Raw genomic sequence first — 22,741 nt, 5'->3', positions numbered from 1 at the left:
GTCGCCCGATAACCGATACCGAGGCCCGAAATCGAAGCTGTCTCTCTCGCCTACCCAGTTTCTCGCAAGCAGGCAAACTCAGTGGTTCCAAGTTCCAGTCGAACGGGCTGCCACACTCAACTCTCAACAGTTTCCAATTCCAACACAATATAATCCAGGCGACTTCGCTTAGCGGTAAAAACACCCACGCACATATAACTAGGGGTTTTTTTTTTCATCGGTCTTTGAAATCCTGACGAACACGCTTTCCCTCAAATGCTTTTTTTTCACGTTCTCTGTTTTGTATAAAAAAAGTGCAAAAAGCCGCGGCGTGCCAAATTTGTATTGCGTGCAGAATTGCTAACAAGAAGGAAAAAAACAATAAGGCTTTTTCTGCCTTTAGCATATATTTTGTACGCTCCTAGTTTTAAATTCCATTAGCCCTAATTTCGGTGACAGCTGTTGAACTCCAAGTGAAAAATAAACGCGCGCAATTAACTAAAAACAAAAGGTAAGTAATAGAAAATAGTAAAACGGTAGAATAAGCCCGTGAGAATGTGCTTGAATGCAAAAATGCTACGTTGTGCAATTTTAATAATGTGAAAAATTCCCATGGTGTTTTGTATATGTGGGAATACAGGGTTTTTTTGGAGGTGTCTATTTTTTTTTTGGAGCTGCGGCGAAATCAAGTTTTCGGGTTGACGTCATTTTAATTATGCATAGAAACGCAGATAATTTTGGTTTGCGGTTTCCGCTTCGATTTGCGCAAAGTTTCAATCGATCATCTGTGAAAAGAAGAAAAGTTCCCTAATTAGAAGTGATTTGTGCATTGGAAATTCGCGGGTTTCGGGTTGCAAACGAACGTGAAATTCAATTACCTTGCGTATGCGTGTGTGTTAAAACCGTTGCATACTTGCAGGTGCATGTCCTCTCTCTTTCCCACTCCCTTTGCCTCCCTCGCATTTCCTCTCTTTGCTGTCATCCTGTCGCTTATAATTTAATTTCATGGTAAAAGTGGAACCCAAAAAAAAAAACAGAACTTTGCGCTTCTTGCTCATAAATGTACAACTTTTCTCTTCCGCTTCCTGTCTTTCCTCTCTTTCTACCGCTCTTCAGCTTTCTTTCTGTTTAACTGTCAATGCAGTTTTCTAATTGACTTCATCAAAAGAGCATGAAGAAGAGGAAGCTGTAGCATACACATACACACATGCCATCTCACTCACTCCATTGCCATTTGGCCACCTGTCAACTCTCGGTTGTCTCCCTTTCACTCCCACGCTTCCGCTCCTACTCTATCTTTCCCGCCCACAGACAAACCGTTATGATTTGCCCTGCACTTTACTGTCAAACGTCAAAAACACGAACAAACCTGCTCAATCGATCAAATTTCATTAGGAAACAAATTGCTTAAAGAAACACGTCGAATAAATATTGAGACCTACGGAAATCGGCTTCGAGTCTTATTCTGGAAATAGAGCGCTGAAGTCTAAGGAAGATCGATACCATACTATGTAGTCGAAGTTGTATTGGAAAATTTTGGAATGTAAGAATGCTTTTGAGAAAAAAGATAAAAGAGGGGTTTTTAAATAAATCGAAGTTTCAAAAGTTTAATCTGTTTTGCTGTATGAATGAAATCGTTTCCATCTATTGTTAGCTTAACAGCTGAATATATACATCAAAGCAGTTTAAAAAGGTGATACCATTAAAATTAAATTTGAAAGTAAGAAAGTTTTATTGTGATTTGGTTATTTTCAAGGACCCTTCTTAATTTGTGTGTTTTTTTTAAATAATTTAACAATAATTGATCGAAAATTTCGTTATAAGAAAAACTTCAAAATATATATGTATTATCAGATAAATTATATGCATGTTGAAAGTCTTATTTCAAAATACATTTTTTTTTGAATTGTAACTCATTTTAAAGTATTCAAGTTAAACCAAGGTTTGGATAAAATTTTTGTATTAACTACTTCAAATTGTTTTTATGGTATCTTGACTGTACTTCAATATTTGTTCTCCAACAAAACCATATTTGGCCGATTTTTTTATTAGCTTATGTCTAATTTTACTGGTTGCTTTAACTTCGGTGTTTCGTAAATGAGGGGACTATTGGGTGCGAAATGGGATTACAAAGGATACCTAAGGATACCCTATTCGTATCCTAGCGACTAAATTTGGTTGCGGTTGCTTTGCAGTACCACCAACCTTATGCCCCTTAATTTCCAAGCGCTTATTTTGAGGTTGCAATTACACATTGCACAGCGCTTTTGGGATTGTGTGCTGTCTGCATTGCTTTCCTTTTTTTTTTTTTTTTTTTTATTATTATTGTCGCCGGAATCGTTCAGGGCCATCTGAACATAACCGGTCGTTTAGAGGATGGGGTATATATGGTACATATGGGATATGAACCTAGACTATATACAATTATTTACAAATATTTACAAATTGTTAACAAGGATTACAAAATTATTGTACAACACGACATTGCTTTCCCTGTGAATTTTCGCAACTAATAAGCGGTGCTCGCAAAAGTATGCTACAAAAAATAGTAATTGCGATATGAGGTTAATGTATGTGTGCATGTGTGTGAGCCTTGAATTTGAATAAGTTGTTATTGCAGCCTCCCTGTCATGGCCCTATATGCGTGTGTGGGAGTGAGAGTGAGAAAAAAGAGCATCGCTCAAGGCCATGTTGCATTGTTGCTATCTCGCTCGTTCTCCCAAACTTAAAAGCATACATATGTATATGTATTGCCTGCTAATTGGCATTGGTATGCGTGTTTCTCTTTGTGTGTATGTTAACATGTCATCCTGTGGATCCTGATATTTGATTTGTAATATTGCCGCTTGCATTGCTTGTGTTTCTATAATTAAATTGCCAGGACATTCTGCTGTGTGAGCAAACTGTCCCGAAAAAGTATGCAATGCGCCTGCGTTAATATATAGTACACGGAGCGAAACCCCGTTATTGTTAAAAACCAATCTAACCAATATTTCTTGAAATATACTTTTAAGCATAATATTTTTTTTAAAGATTATAGTTATAGAAATCTATAATTTTGATTTGTATATATTTTGAATAATATAGTTCTCATCAAATTAAATTATATGATAAATTATGGATTCATTTTTTAGGTAACCCAAATAGTACCAGCATTTTATATTAATGTTTTGGAACTTTTGTATTTGATATTAAAATTATATTTATTTAAATTAAGATATAGATAAATTCGTTGTTGGATTTGAGTCCTGCAGATTTCTACAGCACAATCTAAATACTACAAATGAATCGAGCTTCTTTTTTTTTTGTTGTGTGTGTGTAATATGATGTGTTAGAGCTAACTTGGTTAAATCCCGCTCTTTAATTAATGAAATTGCTAATAACGTTTCACGATGCGCTCGCTCTCACCAGTGGCGTTGCTCATCCTTTCCTTCTCTCCCATATCTTTTCAGTTATAAGGCCAACAAGCAAAAGCACTCAAAAAATTCAAGGATTTCGATTTGAGTCCAGGTGAATCACAGAGAAAAACATTAGCCAAAATGTCTGATCGCAAGGCCGTGATTAAAAATGCCGACATGAGCGAGGAGATGCAGCAGGATGCCGTTGACTGTGCGACACAGGCCCTCGAGAAGTACAACATTGAGAAGGTGAGCTTAGAACCATAACATACTTGTATATAATATGGTTTAATGCGGTTTCTATAAACACCATGCTATAAAATTAGAATTTAAAATAATATAGAAAAGATAGGTAATTTCTTATAATAATATCATCTCATTTTAAAGTTCTTTAAAATAAATTCTTTGATCCATAAAGTATGATGTTAATCATAGAAATCCGTCATTAATTAATTAATCGTTTCAATGCTAAATGCTGTCATTCAAGTAAAGAAAATTTAATGATAAAAACATAATATTAAATAATTAAAATAATAATTGCTATGATTATATATATAGCCATTTAAATAAGTGCCATTGGTAGACATTCAATCGATAAAAATAAAAAGGACTCACATGTAATCAAATCCACTGATTAAGGGATGAACAAAGGGTTTGAAAAAGAGGTGGGCCAGGCACAACAGGTGTTTTTTTTTGTGGGTGGAAAACTGGCTGCCCAGTTGTATTTATAACTTAAGTTTGTTGGCCATCAATTAACCAACAGAAAACTACAAGTTTAGTTTGTACGATTTCAATTTGCTTCAATATCAACAAACTAACAAGCGCTTGCTAAATTACAAACGTATTATTACTTGTAAAATAAATTTGATAAATACTGACCTAAACCAAAATTAATTAAAGGCTTTGGTTTATTATTTACCAAATAAGGTAATTAGAAATTAGAGACTAACAGCACCAGGACTATTATATTGCCCCAAAATCGTAATTAAATTGGATTTACATGCCTTTCGGACATTGTTGCATCTTGGGCTTTGAAACATAAAACCAAACTATAAACTTGTGGTTTCAACTGCGTTTGGCAATTTCACAATTTTTCGTTGCAGCCTTTGGGTTTTCCACCCACTTACGTTCAATTCCGCCCACCGCCGCCTTCCCACATTTTCATTTCCACTTCCATTTCCACCCGCACATCCTACGTTTACAGCAACTGCGTCGCAGATTTCCTTTCCTTTTTGCTCTCTCAACGGGTGGAAAACTCCTTTGACAAACAATGTGCAATATTTGCCTGCATTTTCCGGGAATTTTTGTAATTTTATCACTTTTAACCTTTGCCCTTATCATCATCCCAGCTGCATTTTATGGCAAAGGCCAAGCCTTTTCCATTAACAGTTGGATACCGCATATTTACAATTTGAAAAAAAAAAATTTTTTAAAGGAATGATTCAAAAAAGTTATGAGAAAACTTTTATATCTAATAACTCGATAAGAAAATTAAGACTTAATTTTTAGCTTTTATGAAAAAATGTACGTCAAAAGATATTTTTTTTTGAGGATTTAGTGGATTTAAAGAGGCTAAAGAAATCTTTCGACTGCAAATAATATAATATGTAATTTTTTCTGTGGGGTACCTAATAGATAAATTTTACATAAAAAATAATCATTACCAGTTATCTATTACTAAATTAAATTTCGCATAGTTTGTGATGTAGTGGCAAGCATAAGAATGCTCTTTAATATAATGAAAGTAAGAGCATAGTTATCTTTTTGTTGAGATTAAGAGCAACCATGTTCCGTGAGTGACCTTCGGCAGAAAAATAGCCCTGACTTAAAGAGATTTTCCCAGAGTATAAAGAGGTGGTGGTGTGGAATTCGGAAAATCGGCGGAGGACTGACCATCATTAACAATGTCCAACGTTGGGGCGAAAAAACAACTAAAGCAAGTTCTTGATTTAGTGAACTGCGAATGCAAAGAACAACAATAACAATAACAATAACAAAAACAAAATCAGCCAACAATGTCAACAAAGTCGAAGAAATTGAATAATCAATAGATGTATGGGGGGCATTGGTTGGTACTGCGTTTGAAGGAAAACTGCCAAGCACATACACTACTTACGTACACAGAGAAAAATTTTAATTTTAAGAACTCTCCGAGTACAACAAAAACTAAATAATTATTATCGAAGTAAAGGTAATTTTCTCTTTTAAATATATATACATAGGTACAAAAAAATTACAATATGAGCTGATCCGTTTTTTTTTTGTATTTTTTTGTTTTAAATATACCTAATTATAATGTGTATTCTCTTTATTCTAGTATGTGTAAATTCTTTTAAAACCTTGGGAACATATCGAAATTTTCAAATAATTGCGAAGATGGATAGTGTAGAATTTTGAAAAGGCTATAGAAATTGTTTGCCGTGTCAATGAAACGTGATTGCTGGTCACAGTGCGGACCCTGACTGAGGTCAGTGAAAAATATGGAGGGAGGGAAAAGCCGGAGGAAAACCCAGAGGAAAAGCAGGCGGAAAGCTGCGGGGGATTGCCATCAACTAGCGCCCCTTTGTCAATGCCAATGGCAGGAGACAACACACTGAGATACCGGGAAAATGGAAAAGGAGATGGTGGGAAGAAGAACGCGTGTCCTTGAAACCAAAGCAAAGCAAAGTAAACTTGAAATCAGCGGAAGTGGATAAAAGGCCAGGGGGAGGAAAAATCCAGAGAGAGAGAGGTTCTGCTAATTGAGCAGTAAAAGCAAAATGTGCGTACACAGTGCACATCGGTTAACAAAATAGACAAATCACCCAAATTTCGCCATATATTTTTAAAAACATTATTTCATGGTTCTATGTGAATAAATCCGGAATTTAACATGTTTAAAAACAGCAATATATGACATTGTGTCAATATTCATAATTAGAAAAAAAAGTTACGGTTTTTAAAAGTCTTTGAAAAAATCAAATTATCTAAAGCTAACGCTCAAATATGAAGTTTATTGAAGAAGCAGTGAAACTATAAAAAAAATTTTTTAAAAACGCTCGTGATAAAAAAATGTTTTATCAAGCTTAAGTAATTAATATTATTTCTTTCTTTTTATTACTTTAAACAAAGTAAATATCAGAAGACAATACCATAAAAATTCAATTTTGTTAAAAAAATTTTTTTTAAGTCGTTTTGGAGTACAAATTAATTGATTTTCACTATATTCGTCAGGACCTTAACTCGCACACTTCTCTCGAATGTTGTCATTTCGGTGAGGGGGGGATGGAATATAGGGAGAGGGGGTTGGTATAATAACGTCCACTCCTAATGCAAAAACACCTGAACCACTCCTCATTTCGAGCCTACCTCTTGTTGCTATAAATAAAATATATGCCACACGATTGATTGCCTTTTTGTCTTTTCTCTTCCGTTCTATCTTCCCCTTACCCTTCCTCTTCTTCTTCCCAATGCTTATTGCATAATAATAAGTTAGCCATTTATTTTTCACTGTGTCTGTACGATTTTGTAGGTAATTAAATATGGATTTTTGTTTTTGTTGTTGCTGCTGCGAGGTGAACACACAAATTTAATTGCTTAGATGAAAATTTTAAAATTGCCAGCGACTGAGGGAAAATTATAAAAAAATAAAAATAGAATAATATTATGGTAGCGACATTTAACCTTTAGATGATGCTGAGTGGCAGTTGTTTTGCCAATATTGTTTTGAATCAATATTTGAACTGCTTGCTTAGTGCGGCGAAAAAAATCCTCTTTCGATTTCCCAAATATTTTTCATATCTGATTATAAGTTCAAAATTTCAATCATAGCGACACACAAAAGGTGTGGGTTGGGGTGGGGATAAAAAACAGTTTTTGGTATCCATTAGATACTACTAAAAAAAAAAAACGAAAGGGGGCTCGGGGGCTTATGCCACCTCCTTGGGGAACACAAGGGTTAAGCATTGGCCCCCTGGTGCTGCTGCTGCTGATTTTGTTGTACCTTGTGTATATATTTTTAGGGGCGCGCAACCTTTCAAGCAGCTTAAATCGTATCCATAGGCATTATGTTGCCTCCAGTATTTCAATGTATTTTTGTTGCTGTGTGTGTGTGTGTATGTGTGTGTGTGAGCCGCGATTTAAAGGCAAAGCCCTAAATAAGCCAACAAGAGGGCCAAAAAAAAAAATTAAATGGAAGAGGAAAAAAAGCAGGACGGCAGAAAATGAATTTACAATTATATTATTTTATGGTCTTAAGTTTTTAAAAATAAATTTAATTAGTTTGAAATTGGAAATTACAAGAAAGTCACAATCAAATATAAATTCAAACGATATTCTTATTAAATAGATAATAATGTCGTATCCGCTAATTGAACCGATTTATGGACATAAACCTTTTTTTTATAAAACCTATGATATATAAACAGTAAAATTACTTAGATTTTGGAAATAGAAACGTTGCTTAAATGAATCAAAGTCCGCCCTAATGAAATGATAAGTAAAAATAATTTTTAGATGTCATTCAAAAATTATTATAACTAACCACCTTATTTAGGAAGATTTACTGAAAATGAGACAAAGGGAAATTAAAAACAATATAAATACTACGATGCAAATGACAACTTTGATGGAGAACTAGTTAAAACCGGAGTTTTGTATTGCACTTAACGAAATCTGCTTTATAAAGATTTTAGAAACGAACTTAATTAGTTTTTCGTTGGGTGGTTAAACTTCCTCTTGGTTTTTACGCAGTGATGTCCTTTCAGTCAATTTTTTTTTGCTCTAGTTGTGTCGCACAAAGGGCGGAACCCCATAAACAAAAAAAAAAAATTAATATTACAACGAAGAGACAAAGATTTTTGCATTCAATCGTTGCGGGAAGTTTATGCATTTTTGTATTATTACATTTTTTTATGGGTTTTGCCTGTGATTTTTTGCGTGGCAAAAATGTTTAATCAATATACGGGCAGCAGACGATTATTTGTATGTAAATAGATTGTGTGTGTGTGTAAAGAACAAACACATGCACATGCATCCATTTTTTATTGACACACATTCATCGAATGCGGAGTTTTTCCTCTTTCTGTACTTTTTTCCATTCCTTCAAACGTGTCCAGGCATATTTGTTGGGGCTCAAAAGCCTGGGCATATTTTCCAGGTGTGGTCTAAATGGACAGGGAATTATCGCAGCGTTTCTTGCACGATTTCATTGAAGGCTCTGAAAATGTTTTGTTTTGCAAGTTTTTCATGCTTTCCATTTATGAAGAAGGTTTTGTGACATTTTGAAAATAATAGAAAGAATATTTCAAAATTTTGTAATCTTAAAATTTAGTTAACTAAAAGTGAAGAAAATGTTTGTGCTGAGACTAAAGCCACATTTAATTTATTATCTATTTAGTTTACTAATAAACTAAATGGTATATAGGAATTCTCTATAAGTATGAATCCCTTTTATTCAAATCAAAAATAAGGAAATTCTTGTACATTTAAGGCAAGCGGCGCAATCATTCCTGCCAAAATGTGTCAGTTTTTCCTGCCTTCCTTAAACCTCTCAAATTATATGACCAAAATTGCAATGTCGATTTCATTAGGCTACAAACAATACGTTGTGTATTTACATATGTATGTATATATGCACAGGCCACCAAAGCCTTATTTAGTGGTGCAAAAAAACACCAATTCAACTCACTTGATTTGTACTCCACCCTTAACCCACTGTTGCCGCTTTTGTGTGTCAGAATGTTCATTTTGAATATCTTTGGCGTTGCCAAAACAAAATTCCATGGCATTGCTATGGGGGCGGTTGCAAAAGAGGTCTCACCCTCACCCCAAACCAAATTGAATATAAAACAATCAACTTTATATTGTCGTCTGGCACGACACGAAAATGTACACGCAATAGTCTGAAAAACAAAAAAAAAAAACAAAAAACAAAGAAATAACAAATATAAAGAAGGGCCCAAAAGAAACTCCAAAAAAATAGAGAACACCTGGAATGACTTAATAGCAATGATCGCTAAAGGTTTCCATTACTGTCCGACTATAAGAAAAAAAACAATCGAAAAATATAAAAAAAAAAACTATAATGTAAAATCGTTCAGCTAAGATCCTTTTTCCATAAAACATTGTTACACATAAAGGACAATTTGTTTATTATAACTTCTATTAAAATTGTGAAAAAAACAATTACCTCTTATATTGTTTGTTGTTTATAGGGAATGCAATAGAGGATTAAGTTAAAGAAGTTCGACTGTATAACACGACAATGATGACGACAACTTTGATTGAAGCATAGCTAAAAGAAGGAATTGGATAATGGCACTCAACTAAATCAGCTTTTTATTGTTTTTTCGTTCTCCTTTTTTTTTATTTTGTTTTTTGTTTTGAGGCTTTCTCGCTTTTCTGCGCTTGTCCTGTTTGTTTCATTATTGGTTCGTTTTTGTTTTGGGGTTACCGGGTTAAGTTTATGACTTTGCTTGCACGCATTCCCCCTGCAAGAACGGTGGCCCTACCTTCTTCTTGGCTCAACCAAAAATTCAATCCTCGTTTTGACCCGCCATGACTAAATGAAATCAACTCCAAGTGTGGCGCCCAAAAGTATGGCAAAAGCAAAACTTTCAGATTGCCACAACTTTCGGAACAGAACAATTTTATTCTTCCCATTCATGCTGTAGTTTTTTAAAGCTATATTTTCATCAACTTTTTGCATTCTTTTGCGTTTTTGCGAACAGAGCTTGGAAAACACAGATGAGGTCGTGTTAAGTTGACTAAAATCTAGGGTAAAGGAGTTTTTGTCATGTTGAGTTGGGGTTCGTTTTTGAAGGGAAAATTCAAACGTTTTATATGGCGGTACTTCAACCTGTCAAAAAGTTTTTATTATCTTAAACTTTATTGCCAAAATGTAAATTAATCGATCAAAATACGCTAAAATATTAAGTTTTATTTCAATATAAGCTTTAAAAAATAAATCATTACGATTTGCCTTATTAAAAAAAAAAAAACTATATTTTAACTATTTTGTATGGCAAGCTTGATTTGAACTTCTTAAACTAAATTAAAGGATTCCTTGGAGAAATTTTGTTTTATATTTATCTGACCTCCATTGTACTTGCACTTTTACTATATAAATATTTATAAATGTGTGTGTGTGTGTGTCGTCGGCTGCTGCGTGTTTGTCTGCGTAACCCTGGATTTAGCCGCCAAAGCGACTGACAATGACCTTTGACATTTGGCAGACTAAACTGCATGTGTTTCAACGCAGTGCTTCTAGTATTTTATACCCTCATTTTCCACTTTAGCACTTGTTTTTGCTTACCCCTTTTTGCGCTATTTATTTCCGCCCTTTCTTCGCCATTTCCTAACTCGCTTTTCTCATTATTAATCCCCCACGTTGTGGTTCTTTAGTGTGAACATACATAATTAGCCTGTGCCTCCAAAACAGAACTTTAATTTCAACCAAATTGTTTAATGCGAGGAAAAGCGAGAGCACCCACAACAATCATAACTAACTCATTAGCACAAAAACTTTTACCTCGACACTCGCCCGTTTGAATGTGGTTGCTTTTTGTTTTTGAGGTCACATTTTGGGTTGCCCCAGTGTCAGAGCCCCCTTGTTTGGGAAAACCAGGAGGAAAACCCGGGGGGGAAATGAGTTTCGTTTGGCATTTTATTGAGTTTGCCGTTTGCCGCTAATTTCGAAACAGTTAGCAGCCACTTAGGCATTTGTTTTCCCTGTTTTTCATTTTCACTCGCTTGCTGCTTATGAGGTTTTCAATTTTTTTCTTCGGTTTTTAGTTGTTCTCTTGCCAATGCATTTTTGACAGCTTTATGGAATTTGGCGTTAACTTGTCCGACAATTTGGCAGCTGCGCAGGGGAAAACGTGTAATAGACACTGCGAAATTGAATTGTAAGCAATGCACCAAAAAAAGCCATCAATTTTGGATTTTGATTTGCCATCAAAGCGAGTGCAAGTTAAAACTTTTATTAATTCAAAATGTTTTAAAATTGAAAGGAACCTTATTATTACAATTACAATGTTTATAGAAGTGATCAGTAAACAGATAGTTTTAAAATATGTATTTAATAAACAACAACTTGATAGATTTGGTTCCTATGGTGTTTTTTGTATTAATTTTTAAAGGGAAATTGTTAAGAGTTTTCGTTTTTACTTTTCCTAGAAATTAAGCAAGATCTATTAAAAATATTGCATAATTAAGTCAACACCTATTACTTAAGAGCCTATTGATTTTAAATGAAAGATTTTAATACCAAATGACTAATGCATCATTCTTTCCCCTTCAATTACAGGACATTGCGGCCTACATCAAGAAGGAGTTCGACAAAAAGTACAATCCCACATGGCATTGCATTGTGGGCCGCAACTTTGGATCGTATGTCACCCACGAGACGCGCCACTTCATCTATTTCTATTTGGGCCAGGTGGCCATTTTATTGTTTAAGAGCGGTTAAAGTATTGTCGAGTCGGATGAAGTGGTGGTGAGGAGGCTGATGGAGATGCAGCAGCTGCACCGACAACAACAACAGCAGGGGCAGCAGTCGCATTTCGGGACATCAGAGGACGAGGATCTAGAGCAGAAGCAGCAACAACCACATAACCAAGAACAACAACAACAACATCAACAACAACAACAGCAAACAACACAGCACCAACAACAACAACAACAACAAGAGCAAGAACAGCCGCAGCGGCAAGAGCAACTAGGACATCTCAAGGATGCGGAAATGATGACCGATAAACCGGATGAGGAGCTTAAGCACCAGCAGCCAGAGGAAGACCAACAACAACATCAACAACACACAGAAGATTCGGATATGGAACTAACTGAGGATCAGGATTTAGAATATGGGGAGAATAATGGCCAGGAAGGTGAGGGCGAAGACGATGACGACGACGATGACGATGATGATGATGATGATGATGATGGCACCATTGTGGAGGATAGCGATGCCACCAGCTGTAGCAGTTGTCGACGAGCCGAACTGGAGGAAGATCAGGAGGAAGAACAACGAGCATTATCAGTCTCCCAAAAAGCTAAAGATCCATAGACGATGCTCTTTCCCACAGAAAAACCACAGATACACACGCACGCACCGTATACATATATATAGCAAGTCTATCGAATGCAAGGAATACCCATTTGCTTGGCGGTATTATTTACATTATGTGTCACGCTGAAGGGATAAAAGCGCTAATAGAGAAACACGCAATAAACACTCGAAGGAAAAGCATGAAAACCAACGCTGTTTAGTTTTGAAATCATCATTTCCTCATCCACACAACTTCCTCGATTTAAATGTTTCTGTAAATTGGGATTGAATTCGTGTTGCCCCATGATTATTACTTCTGAATAATTATTTTTTTTCTTTTTTCTTTTTTTTTTTTTCTTTGGCTACAAATGTATGATGTGCTGGCGCTTTGTTTGGCCTTATGATTTACATGTATTCCCTGCAAATGCAAAATTAAACAAATGTTAACTAGAAATGAACCAAAAAACCCAAGTGTTGTATTTATTATTTTCAGGTTTTTTTTTATTTAAATTCGTTGGAGCTTATCAGATACAAGAACCCCCCCCCCCACACACACACACACATAGCACAGGCAACAACCACCACTGCAACCGAACGAGCAAGTTAAAGAAAGGATAAACAAAATTGTGTAAGAAAAACTCACATATTTTTCTGTCGGATGGATTATTTATGTGTATTGAACTCAACTCTCAACGTATAAACGAAAATCAAGCAGAAAATATAAGAAAAAAATAGTATAATGTGAAATTTGCATACACACCATACACACACAGACACTTTTTTGCACACCTAATAGATACACAGAGAAAAAAAAATTTTTTTTATCATTTCGAAACATATTTTTTGTAATCTGAATATACTTTCCGAATATTACTTTTCGATAAATAACAATCCCTTTATCTCGTAATTACATTCTTTTATAAAGTCAAAAATGTCAATTCTTGAAATAATATTTTAAAGATGTACTGTCATCCATAAGTTTGAACAATAAGAGATTTGATATACAAAATTGGAGATAATACTTTAGAGTTAATTTGGGATTCATAACTTGGAAATTATTTATTTGAACTGAAAATAAATAATGCCGTCTTCCTTTCTCTCTGTGTACATGAGCAATGTATTATTCATTGCTTACGAGAAAGCCAAATCGGTGTGTGTTTGGACATGGATTTTCCCACCCCAAAAATGCCCGCTATTTTCGCCTATTTACCCTATATCTACCTCCTGTTTTTCTGATAAAATCCTTTTCCTCGCTTTTTTCTCTGGGTTGCTAGCCAACAACAAAAACAAAATACAACAATAACAACAAATTGCACGCAAACAGAATATTATGTGTGTATGTGTATATGTATTGTCCATCCACAGCAGCAAAGTATGCAACAAACATTTTTGTAGAAACTGCAAGCAGTAATAAAACCGAAAAAGCGGAAAAATCGGAGAAAACCGAAAGCAAACGCAAAAAAAAAAAAAAAAAACAAGAACAACCCAAGGAAAATATAATTATCATCTTGTCGTTTATATAAATGTGTGCTATGTGTTTCTTCGAATCGGATTTATGTTATGCAAAAAAACAGAAAATTTAAAGGAATGAAAGCTAACAGTAAATAAGAAACAAAGTAAAATATATATATTCATGCAAGAAATACAAAAAATAAAGTAAACATTGGTGTAAATTAAGCAAGAACTTAAGTAAAACCTACTAAAAATCGAAAAAAAATGAAGCTTAATACGTAATTTCCTAACAGAAGACATAATACATATGCAGCACTTACACAAATCCACACCCAAACAAAAGGACACGTACGTACATTTACCGATACTTTTCACACACACATACAGCACCTCTCTCTATTTAACTATTGCGTTTTTAGAATTATTGCTCAGCACGTTTTTGCGTAGACACAAAACTATTTATGCTTACGGTAAGGATACGACCTCTTCTCTCACTCACACACACTCCTCCCACACACACACACACATACACTCACAAACAAAAAATATTAAGAAAAAGGATGAAAACCAATTTTTTTTCTTAAAGATCATAATGGCGAATTTCTAAAGGAAAAAAGTAAAAACACAAAAACACGAGGACTTCTAATAAGTGTTTATATATACAAATATATATATATATATATATATATATGTATACATATAAAAAGAGCATACTTTTTTGTCATAATGCAAAATATTTGTGTGAGAAACCAATTTTTGATGTAACAAGAAAATGGAAACCAGAAAAACGCAAAAAAAATTAACGGTATAAGAGCAAAGAAGAGGATTGAAGAAAGTGTAAAATTGATTTTGTTTTCTTTTTTCAAGTTGTTTTTTTGCAATTGATCAATCCATTTTCTCATTTTTTGGTAGTAACTTTTGAAACTCAAATTTGTAGCTGCCATTTCTTAAAAAAAAAAACCGAAAAACCAACAAATACAAAAACTAGTTTAAAACTTAGTTCGTAAACCATTTATTTGGACTTACCTGTTTAATATTCTACTTTGTCTATTTCTATTTAACTGGTTTTTTGTGCAAGAAACAAACATTACTTTAGTTTTTGTAAGAGATTAGTAAATTATGTGAGTTGCGGCGATTAAAAACAGGCGGAATTCGCAAATGCAACTGCAATCGCGAATGTGGATTAATGAAGGCAATTTCAAAGTAACAATACGAGTAAGAAAAGAGAAAGAAAGAAAACCAAATGAAATCTTCAATGTGAAATAAAAGTACTTCTTTGAAATCATTGGTGCGTATTATTTGGCGGTCAAAAATTCAAATAAAGTTGAGTTTGTCATCTTTGGTTATGGTCTAAAATAATACGCAAGATAAATAATTATGAATTGAACTTTTTGGTCGAATTTCGTCAAGTCTTGAAAATCTGCATCAGGCAAGTGTGAATATATGTGGAACTAAGAAATGCACTATTGTTTAAATCCTATTCTTACCTTATTTTTAATTTTGGTCTTCTAATAACATTTCTTAGCTCAGCTCTTGACTATTTTTAAGAATTGTCGATGGTTATTCAATAAAAGGAAATAAATTACAAAAATACCTTTTAATAAAATTATCCCTTAAGAAAAGGGATTACAAATGCTTCAAATTTAAATATTTAGCACAAAATTATTAAATGATAATTATTAAAACGGTAACATTGGTGGTTTGAAACTCGGCTTATTTTTTTTAGTATTTTAAAATGGTATTAATAGGGAACACTTTTTATGATGGTATATTTTCTCCGCGGTAACACTGTTGTTGTGCAATATAGAAGTTGGTAAACTAATCGCAACTTTTTTTTGCGGTTTTTAACGACGCGCGGCGGTGCGACTGAGACAGATAAATCGTGTGATTAGATCCGGATAAACCCATTATATAGGAAGCCCATTCACAACCGATTTTTCCATCAGTCAAACGAGAAAAGAAAAACAGCGAATATGTTGCGTACTCTGTCACGCGTTAGCGAATTGCCCATTATTGTTAAGCAACTGCAAAAAGTACGTAAACCCCTTTCTACACCCACTAATATCACTAATTTGAAACTACCAAAATAACGAACCCGAAAAAAAAAACAAAAAGCATAACAACAACACCAACAGGAGGATATATAACAACAACATCGGAAATGGAAGATATTCATCGTCGTTTTTTCGGTCTATTCCAGAATGCAGCCCAAGCAGGTGTTTCAAAATCGAACAATTATGCCACGGAGGCCACCATCTCAGTGAACCGGGTAAGTACTTTATATATTGAATATTAACTATATATGAAATGCAAAAAAAAAAAAAAAAAAAGAAAGATTACATAATGCGCTTTCTGGCAGATAGCAACGGTTCATTTTGGTATGTGTGTGTAAAATGCAGGGTTGCGTTTTTGCCGGTCAATTTAATTTTCAAATGACAAGGTCACGAAGTAATCTTTTTTTTTATAGTTTTCCATCTCCCACGCTCTTTATCACCGTCTGCTCTTTGCGTGGCCGCCGCGTGACTGTTCACGCACTATAAAACATTAAGTCTTATCTCAGATCCCCCGATTCTCAACCTCTCTCTCTCTCTCTCTGTTTACGTTGACTCGATTCTCACGCCATAAATAAGCCATCATAAATCAGAATGGGCAAAAAAAAACCAAAGCTAGGTAATTTTTGTGGAGTACTTCCGAAAAAAAACCGGAACATTTTTTTATTTAGTTTCATAAAATACAAGTTTTAACCAAAAAAAGTTTATAGATCCTGGAAGAATTTCTTAGTAATTTACAAGATAAAGATTTCATATTTTGTATAAGGTTATTATGTTTATTATTATATGTTTTTATTAAAATAAATAAAATTGAATTATCTACGAGCGAAGATTGTAAAAATATACAAATGCCAATATAAGGAAATATCTAAAACTGAATGCATCTCATTTTATATATATATGTTTGTTCCAATTTTGGCAGCCCTTCAAGCTGCACCGCCTCGACGAAGGACCCGCCACGGAAGTCAAACTGACCAAGGATGAGGCCCTCAAGTACTACACACAGATGCAGACGATCCGGCGATTGGAGACGGCGGCGGGTAATCTTTACAAGGAGAAGATCATCCGTGGCTTCTGCCATCTGTATTCCGGCCAGGAGGCCTGTGCCGTTGGCATGAAGGCGGCGATGCGCGATGTGGACAACATCATATCGGCATACCGAGTCCATGGATGGACCTACCTGATGGGCGTCTCGCCCGCTGGCGTTTTGGCGGAACTCACTGGTGTCCAGGGCGGTTGTGCCCGTGGAAAGGGTGGTTCCATGCACATGTACGCGCCGAACTTCTACGGCGGCAACGGCATCGTGGGTGCCCAAGTTCCTCTGGGAGCCGGAGTTGGTCTGGCCTGCAAGTACAAGGGCAATGGCGGCATGTGCCTGGCACTCTATGGCGATGGTGCCGCCAACCAGGGACAGGTCTTCGAGGCCTACAACATGGCGTATCTGTGGAAACTGCCCGTGATCTTCGTCTGCGAGAACAACAACTACGGTGGGTGTATAAGTAAAAAGCTTTAAAGTGGTTGTAAACGATACAGCTGATTCAGCGTTTACCAGTCTTTTGAGTTGTCTCTTATCTCCTTAAACTAGTTAGTCTTAATTTCATAAACAAAAACCTATATTAATCGAGAAAAACAACTGCGGTGGTTGTAAAACCATAGAGCTTTAATTTGGTTGTAAACGATGCAGCGGCAGTTTTAAATATACAGCTGATTCACCGTTTACAAGCGTTTTGGGTTGCTTCCAAGCTTCTTGAAGGAGTAAATTTATTAACAAAAACGTAATTTAATCGAGAACAGCAACTTCGGTGGTTGTATAACTATAAAGCTTAAGCTGGTTGCAAACGACGCAGCGGCAGTTTTCAAAGTAAAGCTGCTACACCGTCTTTTGAGATATTTCCTAGCTTCTTGAAGGAGTAATTTCATAAACAAATATCCGTATTAATCGAGTATTTTTTGTTTCCTCTCCAAAAGGCATGGGAACCAGCTCGGAGCGTGCTTCCTGCAACACGGACTACTATACTCGCGGCGACGCCCTGCCCGGTATCTGGGTGGACGGCATGGATGTGCTGGCCGTGCGCAGTGCCACCGAGTTCGCCATCAACTATGTGAACACCCACGGACCTCTGGTCTTGGAGACCAATACGTACCGATACTCCGGACACTCGATGTCCGATCCGGGCACCTCGTACCGCACGCGCGAGGAGATCCAGGAGGTGCGCCAGAAGCGCGATCCCATCACCTCCTTCAAGGAGCTGTGCATCGAGCTGGGTCTGATCACCACCGATGAAGTCAAGGTGCGTTTGATATGGATTTTAGGAGACACGTATTATGTAGATCAGTATGTGTAGCTAAGAAAGTCAGAAATCTTTGTTTTTCTGCAAGCTACTCTCTATGTTTTTAAAGCTTCATAGTACAATTTTGAATATGAATATTTGAAATTCAACTATATTGTTAGAAAGGTGATTCATGATATATGTATTTTCCAAAGTATTAAGTTAACTATTGCCTTTATATGTATTTTAAATGACTATATTTACATGACTAAATTCTAGAGGATTCTTTAACTAATAACAGTCTTTGGTAACAATAAAATATATAGTTCGTTTTTTGTTAGCAACTTAACTAAAGCAAGGGTATTTCAGGCGTAGATGAAAACTAAGCTTCTTAATATTGTTAAATGTAATCTAAAACAAATATCCATATTGCAGGCCATCGATTTGAAGGTGCGCAAGGAAGTCGACGAGGCCACCGCCTTCGCCAAATCGGATTCCGAACTGGGCGTGAGCCACCTCTGGACGGACGTCTACTCCAACAACTTGGAGCCCAAGCTGCGCGGCACCATCGCCTACGACATTGACCACATCCAGGAGCGCAAGGGCGTCAATCACTAAGTCAATAACGACGGGCCAACGAATCTTGTTCGGGAACTCACAAGAGACAAAATCGAAGGAAAAGTAAAACACCAACCAACAAAACCAATTACAGACACAGACAGACACGAAGACACAACTCAGACACTCTAGACACAAGCGAAATCTCTAGCTCTTAAGCCGAATGTTGAATGATGAGAACCCCGTAGATCGGACCCAAAAGAGACCCACAAAAGCTTAGCTAATCGGAGCACTCCAACCACATCGTAGCGCACCACATTACTCTTGGGAAATGCATTGGATATTATTATATTGCGAACGTGTTCAATAAGGATAAAGCGAGGTGTAAATTGTTTAAAATATACATACCTAGAAAAATTAATCAAATGTAGTTGTAACTTACTAACTAAAAGAAGATGGAATTGAAAGAGGTGCTAAATATGATGTCTTAAAGGAATCACAAATACTTTAAAGGAGTAACATGGGTTTTGAAAGTGTAGCAACCGCAACTATTGACAATTTGATTCGAAATTTACATTTCGATAGTGTTAATGCGATGAAAAATTTAAAGAAAAAATATTTTTTTCAAATTTCAAAACCCATGTATTACCTTTAAATATTTGAAAAGTAGCTTACATGTTCTTTGTTGGGGAAATATGGCATAGTACAATACCTTATTTTGGATAACTAGGTCAGCGTAGAGCTTTTTAAATACTTTAATGTGGTAAATTTTGATAAAATTTCCTTAAATGTCATTTGATTAACGATCTTTAAATCATCTTAAATGTATGTTATTTTTTTTACTGCAACGAATTTTATTGAATTACAAATTACAATTACAATAAAAGATTTTGAGGAACTTTTCCTATTTGCGAAATTAACAATCTTGGCAAACATTTTGTTTGCATCTCTGTCGGTTTTGTGACAGTTGCTATCTCGCTCGATTTTCATTTGCTTTTAATGTCGTTTACTTATTTTGTTTATTAGCAATAACTAAGTGATCGTATAAAGCCTCACATTTTTACGAAAAATTTCAAAATTTAAGTACGCGGCAGCTCGACTCATTCAGGTGTCCATTCATTTAGGAGTCCAACGATGAGGTCCAGTCCACTCCGCTCGTTGACGAGATGGAGCGGTGTCCGCTCCTCTTTGACTGCAAATATCCAGTCCAGGATCCTCAAGCGCCAAAAATGTAGCTGCCTGACCCTTGAAAATGTAAGTGGATCAAGTTGGAAGCAGATGAAAGCTATTGAGCTTCTACTACATGTTTAAATTTTATTTAACTTTTAAGAGGAGACCATATGGGAGTTGGCGCCCTTCATTATAATTCCCAATTGCTTTTTCATGATTTAGCACAAGTTCCGTTTAATAAATATTTTTGTTTTTATTTTGTTGTTTTGTAAACCCGAAACTAAACTATTTATGACATAAAACAACGGATGCACTTACAAAATTAAGTATTGCCATTGATAAGTAGGGTGTCAATATTACTCAGCTTGGAAAAACATAATGTTTTCCAAGTTCCCTAAAGTTTCAAATTATAAAACACCCTAAAATTAACTTATCGTTATGAATTCTTATTAAACGTATATTTTTTACCAAACGAATCAGAATTAATAATCATAATGTCACTTTAAATGCAACATGGTTTTGTACTATATTTTATATTTATATATAACATCAATCGAAATTAAGTATAGCTTGTGCATAATAGACGGTCGAGCGTTACTGAGTTTGAAAAATATATTGTTTTCCAAGTATCCTTTCATGGTCCAATAATGAAGCTCCCTGAAAAAGGGAAGCTTATTAAATGTATATATTATATTAGCCTTAACCGAATCATTATGAAATGGTATTCTTTACCACTGCAGACGTTCAAGTGCTACGATCTGGAGACGGGACCCACGATGGACGTGGAGCTGTCGAGGGAGGATGCTCTGGCGATGTACACCAAGATGATGGAGTTGCGGCGCCTCGAGACGGTGGCTGGGAACAGCTACAAGCAGCGCCAGATCCGCGGATTCTGTCACTTGTACACGGGTCAGGAGGCGGTGGCCGTCGGGATGAAGCAGTGCTTGCGACAGTGCGATTCGGTGATAACCGCCTACCGATGCCACGCCTGGACCTATTTAATGGGCGTGTCCCTGTACGAGATAATGGCCGAGTTGCTGGGCCTGCGAACGGGCTGCAGCCGGGGAAAAGGTGGCTCCATGCACATGTACGGTGAGAATTACTATGGCGGCAATGGCATAGTGGGCGCCCAGGTTCCGGTGGGCACGGGCGTGGCCCTGGCCCACAGCTACCGCAACGACAATGGGGTGTGCGTGGTGCTCTATGGCGATGGTGCGGCCAATCAGGGCCAAGTCTTCGAGTCCTTCAACATGGCCAAGTTGTGGTGCCTGCCCTGCATCTTCGTCTGTGAGAACAATCACTATGGCATGGGCACGCACGAGAAGAGGGCCTCGGCCATGACGGACTTCTATATGAGGGGTCAGTATATCCCGGGTCTTTGGGTCGATGGCAATCAGGTGCTGGCCGTGCGCAGTGCCACCAAGTTTGCCGTGGACTATGCCCTCAGCGAGGGGCCAATTGTCCTGGAGATGAGCACATACCGGTATGTTGGCCACTCAATGTCCGATCCGGGCACCTCGTATCGCTCAAGGGAGGAGATCCAGGCGGTGAGGGACAATCGCGATCCGATCGCCAGTTTCCGCAGCCAAATAATCGAACTATGCCTTGCCAATGAGGAGGAGTTGAAGATTCTGGAGGACAGGACCAAGAAGCATGTCGACAAGGAGTGCAAAAGGGCTGCCGCCGACAAGGAGGCGGATCTGCACGAGCTCCACACCGACATATATGCCAAGAATGTGGATGGTAAGATCCGTGGCGTATCCGGATATCATCTGGAGCACATCAGACTGTCGGAAGTTTGTTTTGGCAAGCCCAAAAAGACGCCGGCCAGCGAGATTACAGAGGAGCCGGTTGTCGAAAAAGAAGCAAAGGAGGCCAATGAAGTTAAGGCTAAGAAGGATAGCAAGGCTCCTGCTAAGGCTGCTAAAGATCCCAAAGGATCGGCTAAAGATGACAAGGCCCCCCAGGATGGCAAAGCTCCCAACGAAACTGGCGATAAAAAGGACAAACCACCAGTTTCCGAGGCCGCAAAGCCACCGAATTCCACTCCTGCTGCTGTACCACCCGGCCAGAAACCACCCACCAAAGCACCAGCACCACCTGCACCCAAAAAGTAATGTTCACATCGCAGTTCACAACCAAGTAGAAAGTTTGCCCAAGTGCTTTAGTTGATTTTTAAACCAAAATGTATTTAAATTACAGTACAAATCACTTAATGTGGACAAAAATCGTTTGTACAAATAAACTAACTTCCGTTTTTAAAGGAACTAACTACACTAAATACACTACAGAATTTATTTATTTTTATTTTTAAACATTGATCTGAACTTGTGTTTTTCAATGCATTAATATTTTTTTAAAGTCAAAGGCACATATTAATTTTAATAATTATTTAAATCGAAAAAAATTGTGTTTAACAACTTGTTATAAAAGGCTGGTCTCTATGATCTCTACTTCTAAACATTGATGTGTACTGGTGTTTTTCAATGCTTTAAAATTAACATTTTATGTAAAAGGCATAAAGGCAAATATTTCTTTAAATCGGATAAAAAGTTAGAAATGATTTGAACAATTTCTTATGAATGACTGATCTTTATGAAATCTTGTCTTAAATTATCCTAATATGGTTAGGCAATCCCTATTTACTTAGCAATGTCAATGTTGCCATTATTTTGTGTGTTCACTGTTGAAAGCTTAGTTTGGCCATGCTTTTTGGGATATAAAATGTGTCTTCTATTTTATATTCGAAGAAAAGCTACAAGAACAGACACCTGTAAGAGGACGGAATTTTGTAGTATGTTCCGTTCCCCGTTCTTTAGCTGTTAATCGAGCGGA

The 22,741-nt window shown here is 36.4% G+C and overlaps 4 protein-coding genes across 5 annotated transcripts; all 4 read left to right on the top strand.

Annotated features, from left to right (window-relative positions):
* Positions 1–13: 13 nt before the first annotated feature.
* LOC128260599 (dynein light chain 1, cytoplasmic) lies at positions 14–11,997 on the top strand. Of its 2 annotated transcripts, none has more exons than XM_052993739.1 (3): positions 14–174; positions 3,432–3,626; positions 11,665–11,997. In XM_052993739.1, the coding sequence occupies exons 2-3, from the start codon at positions 3,519–3,521 to the stop codon at positions 11,824–11,826; spliced, it is 270 nt and encodes an 89-aa protein (XP_052849699.1). In that variant the 5' UTR covers positions 14–174; positions 3,432–3,518; the 3' UTR covers positions 11,827–11,997. The 2 variants fall into 2 exon arrangements, with proteins under 2 accessions (XP_052849699.1, XP_052849700.1); XM_052993740.1 differs by lacking the exon at positions 14–174 and adding an exon at positions 236–490.
* On the top strand, positions 11,866–14,999 carry LOC128260598 (probable serine/threonine-protein kinase fhkB). The gene has a single exon (XM_052993738.1). It carries the CDS (start codon positions 11,866–11,868, stop codon positions 12,421–12,423), a length of 558 nt encoding a protein of 185 aa, XP_052849698.1. The 3' UTR covers positions 12,424–14,999.
* A 626-nt stretch (positions 15,000–15,625) lies between these two features.
* On the top strand, positions 15,626–19,162 carry LOC128260608 (pyruvate dehydrogenase E1 component subunit alpha, mitochondrial). Its single transcript, XM_052993750.1, has 5 exons — positions 15,626–15,890; positions 16,058–16,126; positions 16,831–17,395; positions 17,877–18,199; positions 18,614–19,162. The coding sequence occupies exons 1-5, from the start codon at positions 15,831–15,833 to the stop codon at positions 18,794–18,796; spliced, it is 1,200 nt and encodes a 399-aa protein (XP_052849710.1). The 5' UTR covers positions 15,626–15,830; the 3' UTR covers positions 18,797–19,162.
* A 514-nt stretch (positions 19,163–19,676) lies between these two features.
* Positions 19,677–22,185, top strand: LOC128260607 (probable pyruvate dehydrogenase E1 component subunit alpha, mitochondrial). The gene is made up of 2 exons (XM_052993749.1): positions 19,677–19,990; positions 20,647–22,185. Exons 1-2 carry the CDS (start codon positions 19,871–19,873, stop codon positions 22,021–22,023), a joined length of 1,497 nt encoding a protein of 498 aa, XP_052849709.1. The 5' UTR covers positions 19,677–19,870; the 3' UTR covers positions 22,024–22,185.
* The last annotated feature ends 556 nt before the right edge of the window (positions 22,186–22,741 follow it).

Source organism: Drosophila gunungcola (assembly GCF_025200985.1).
Source record: "Drosophila gunungcola strain Sukarami chromosome X unlocalized genomic scaffold, Dgunungcola_SK_2 000034F, whole genome shotgun sequence".
NCBI lineage: Eukaryota > Metazoa > Arthropoda > Insecta > Diptera > Drosophilidae > Drosophila > Drosophila gunungcola.
This window is presented reverse-complemented; position numbering and strand designations above follow the sequence as displayed.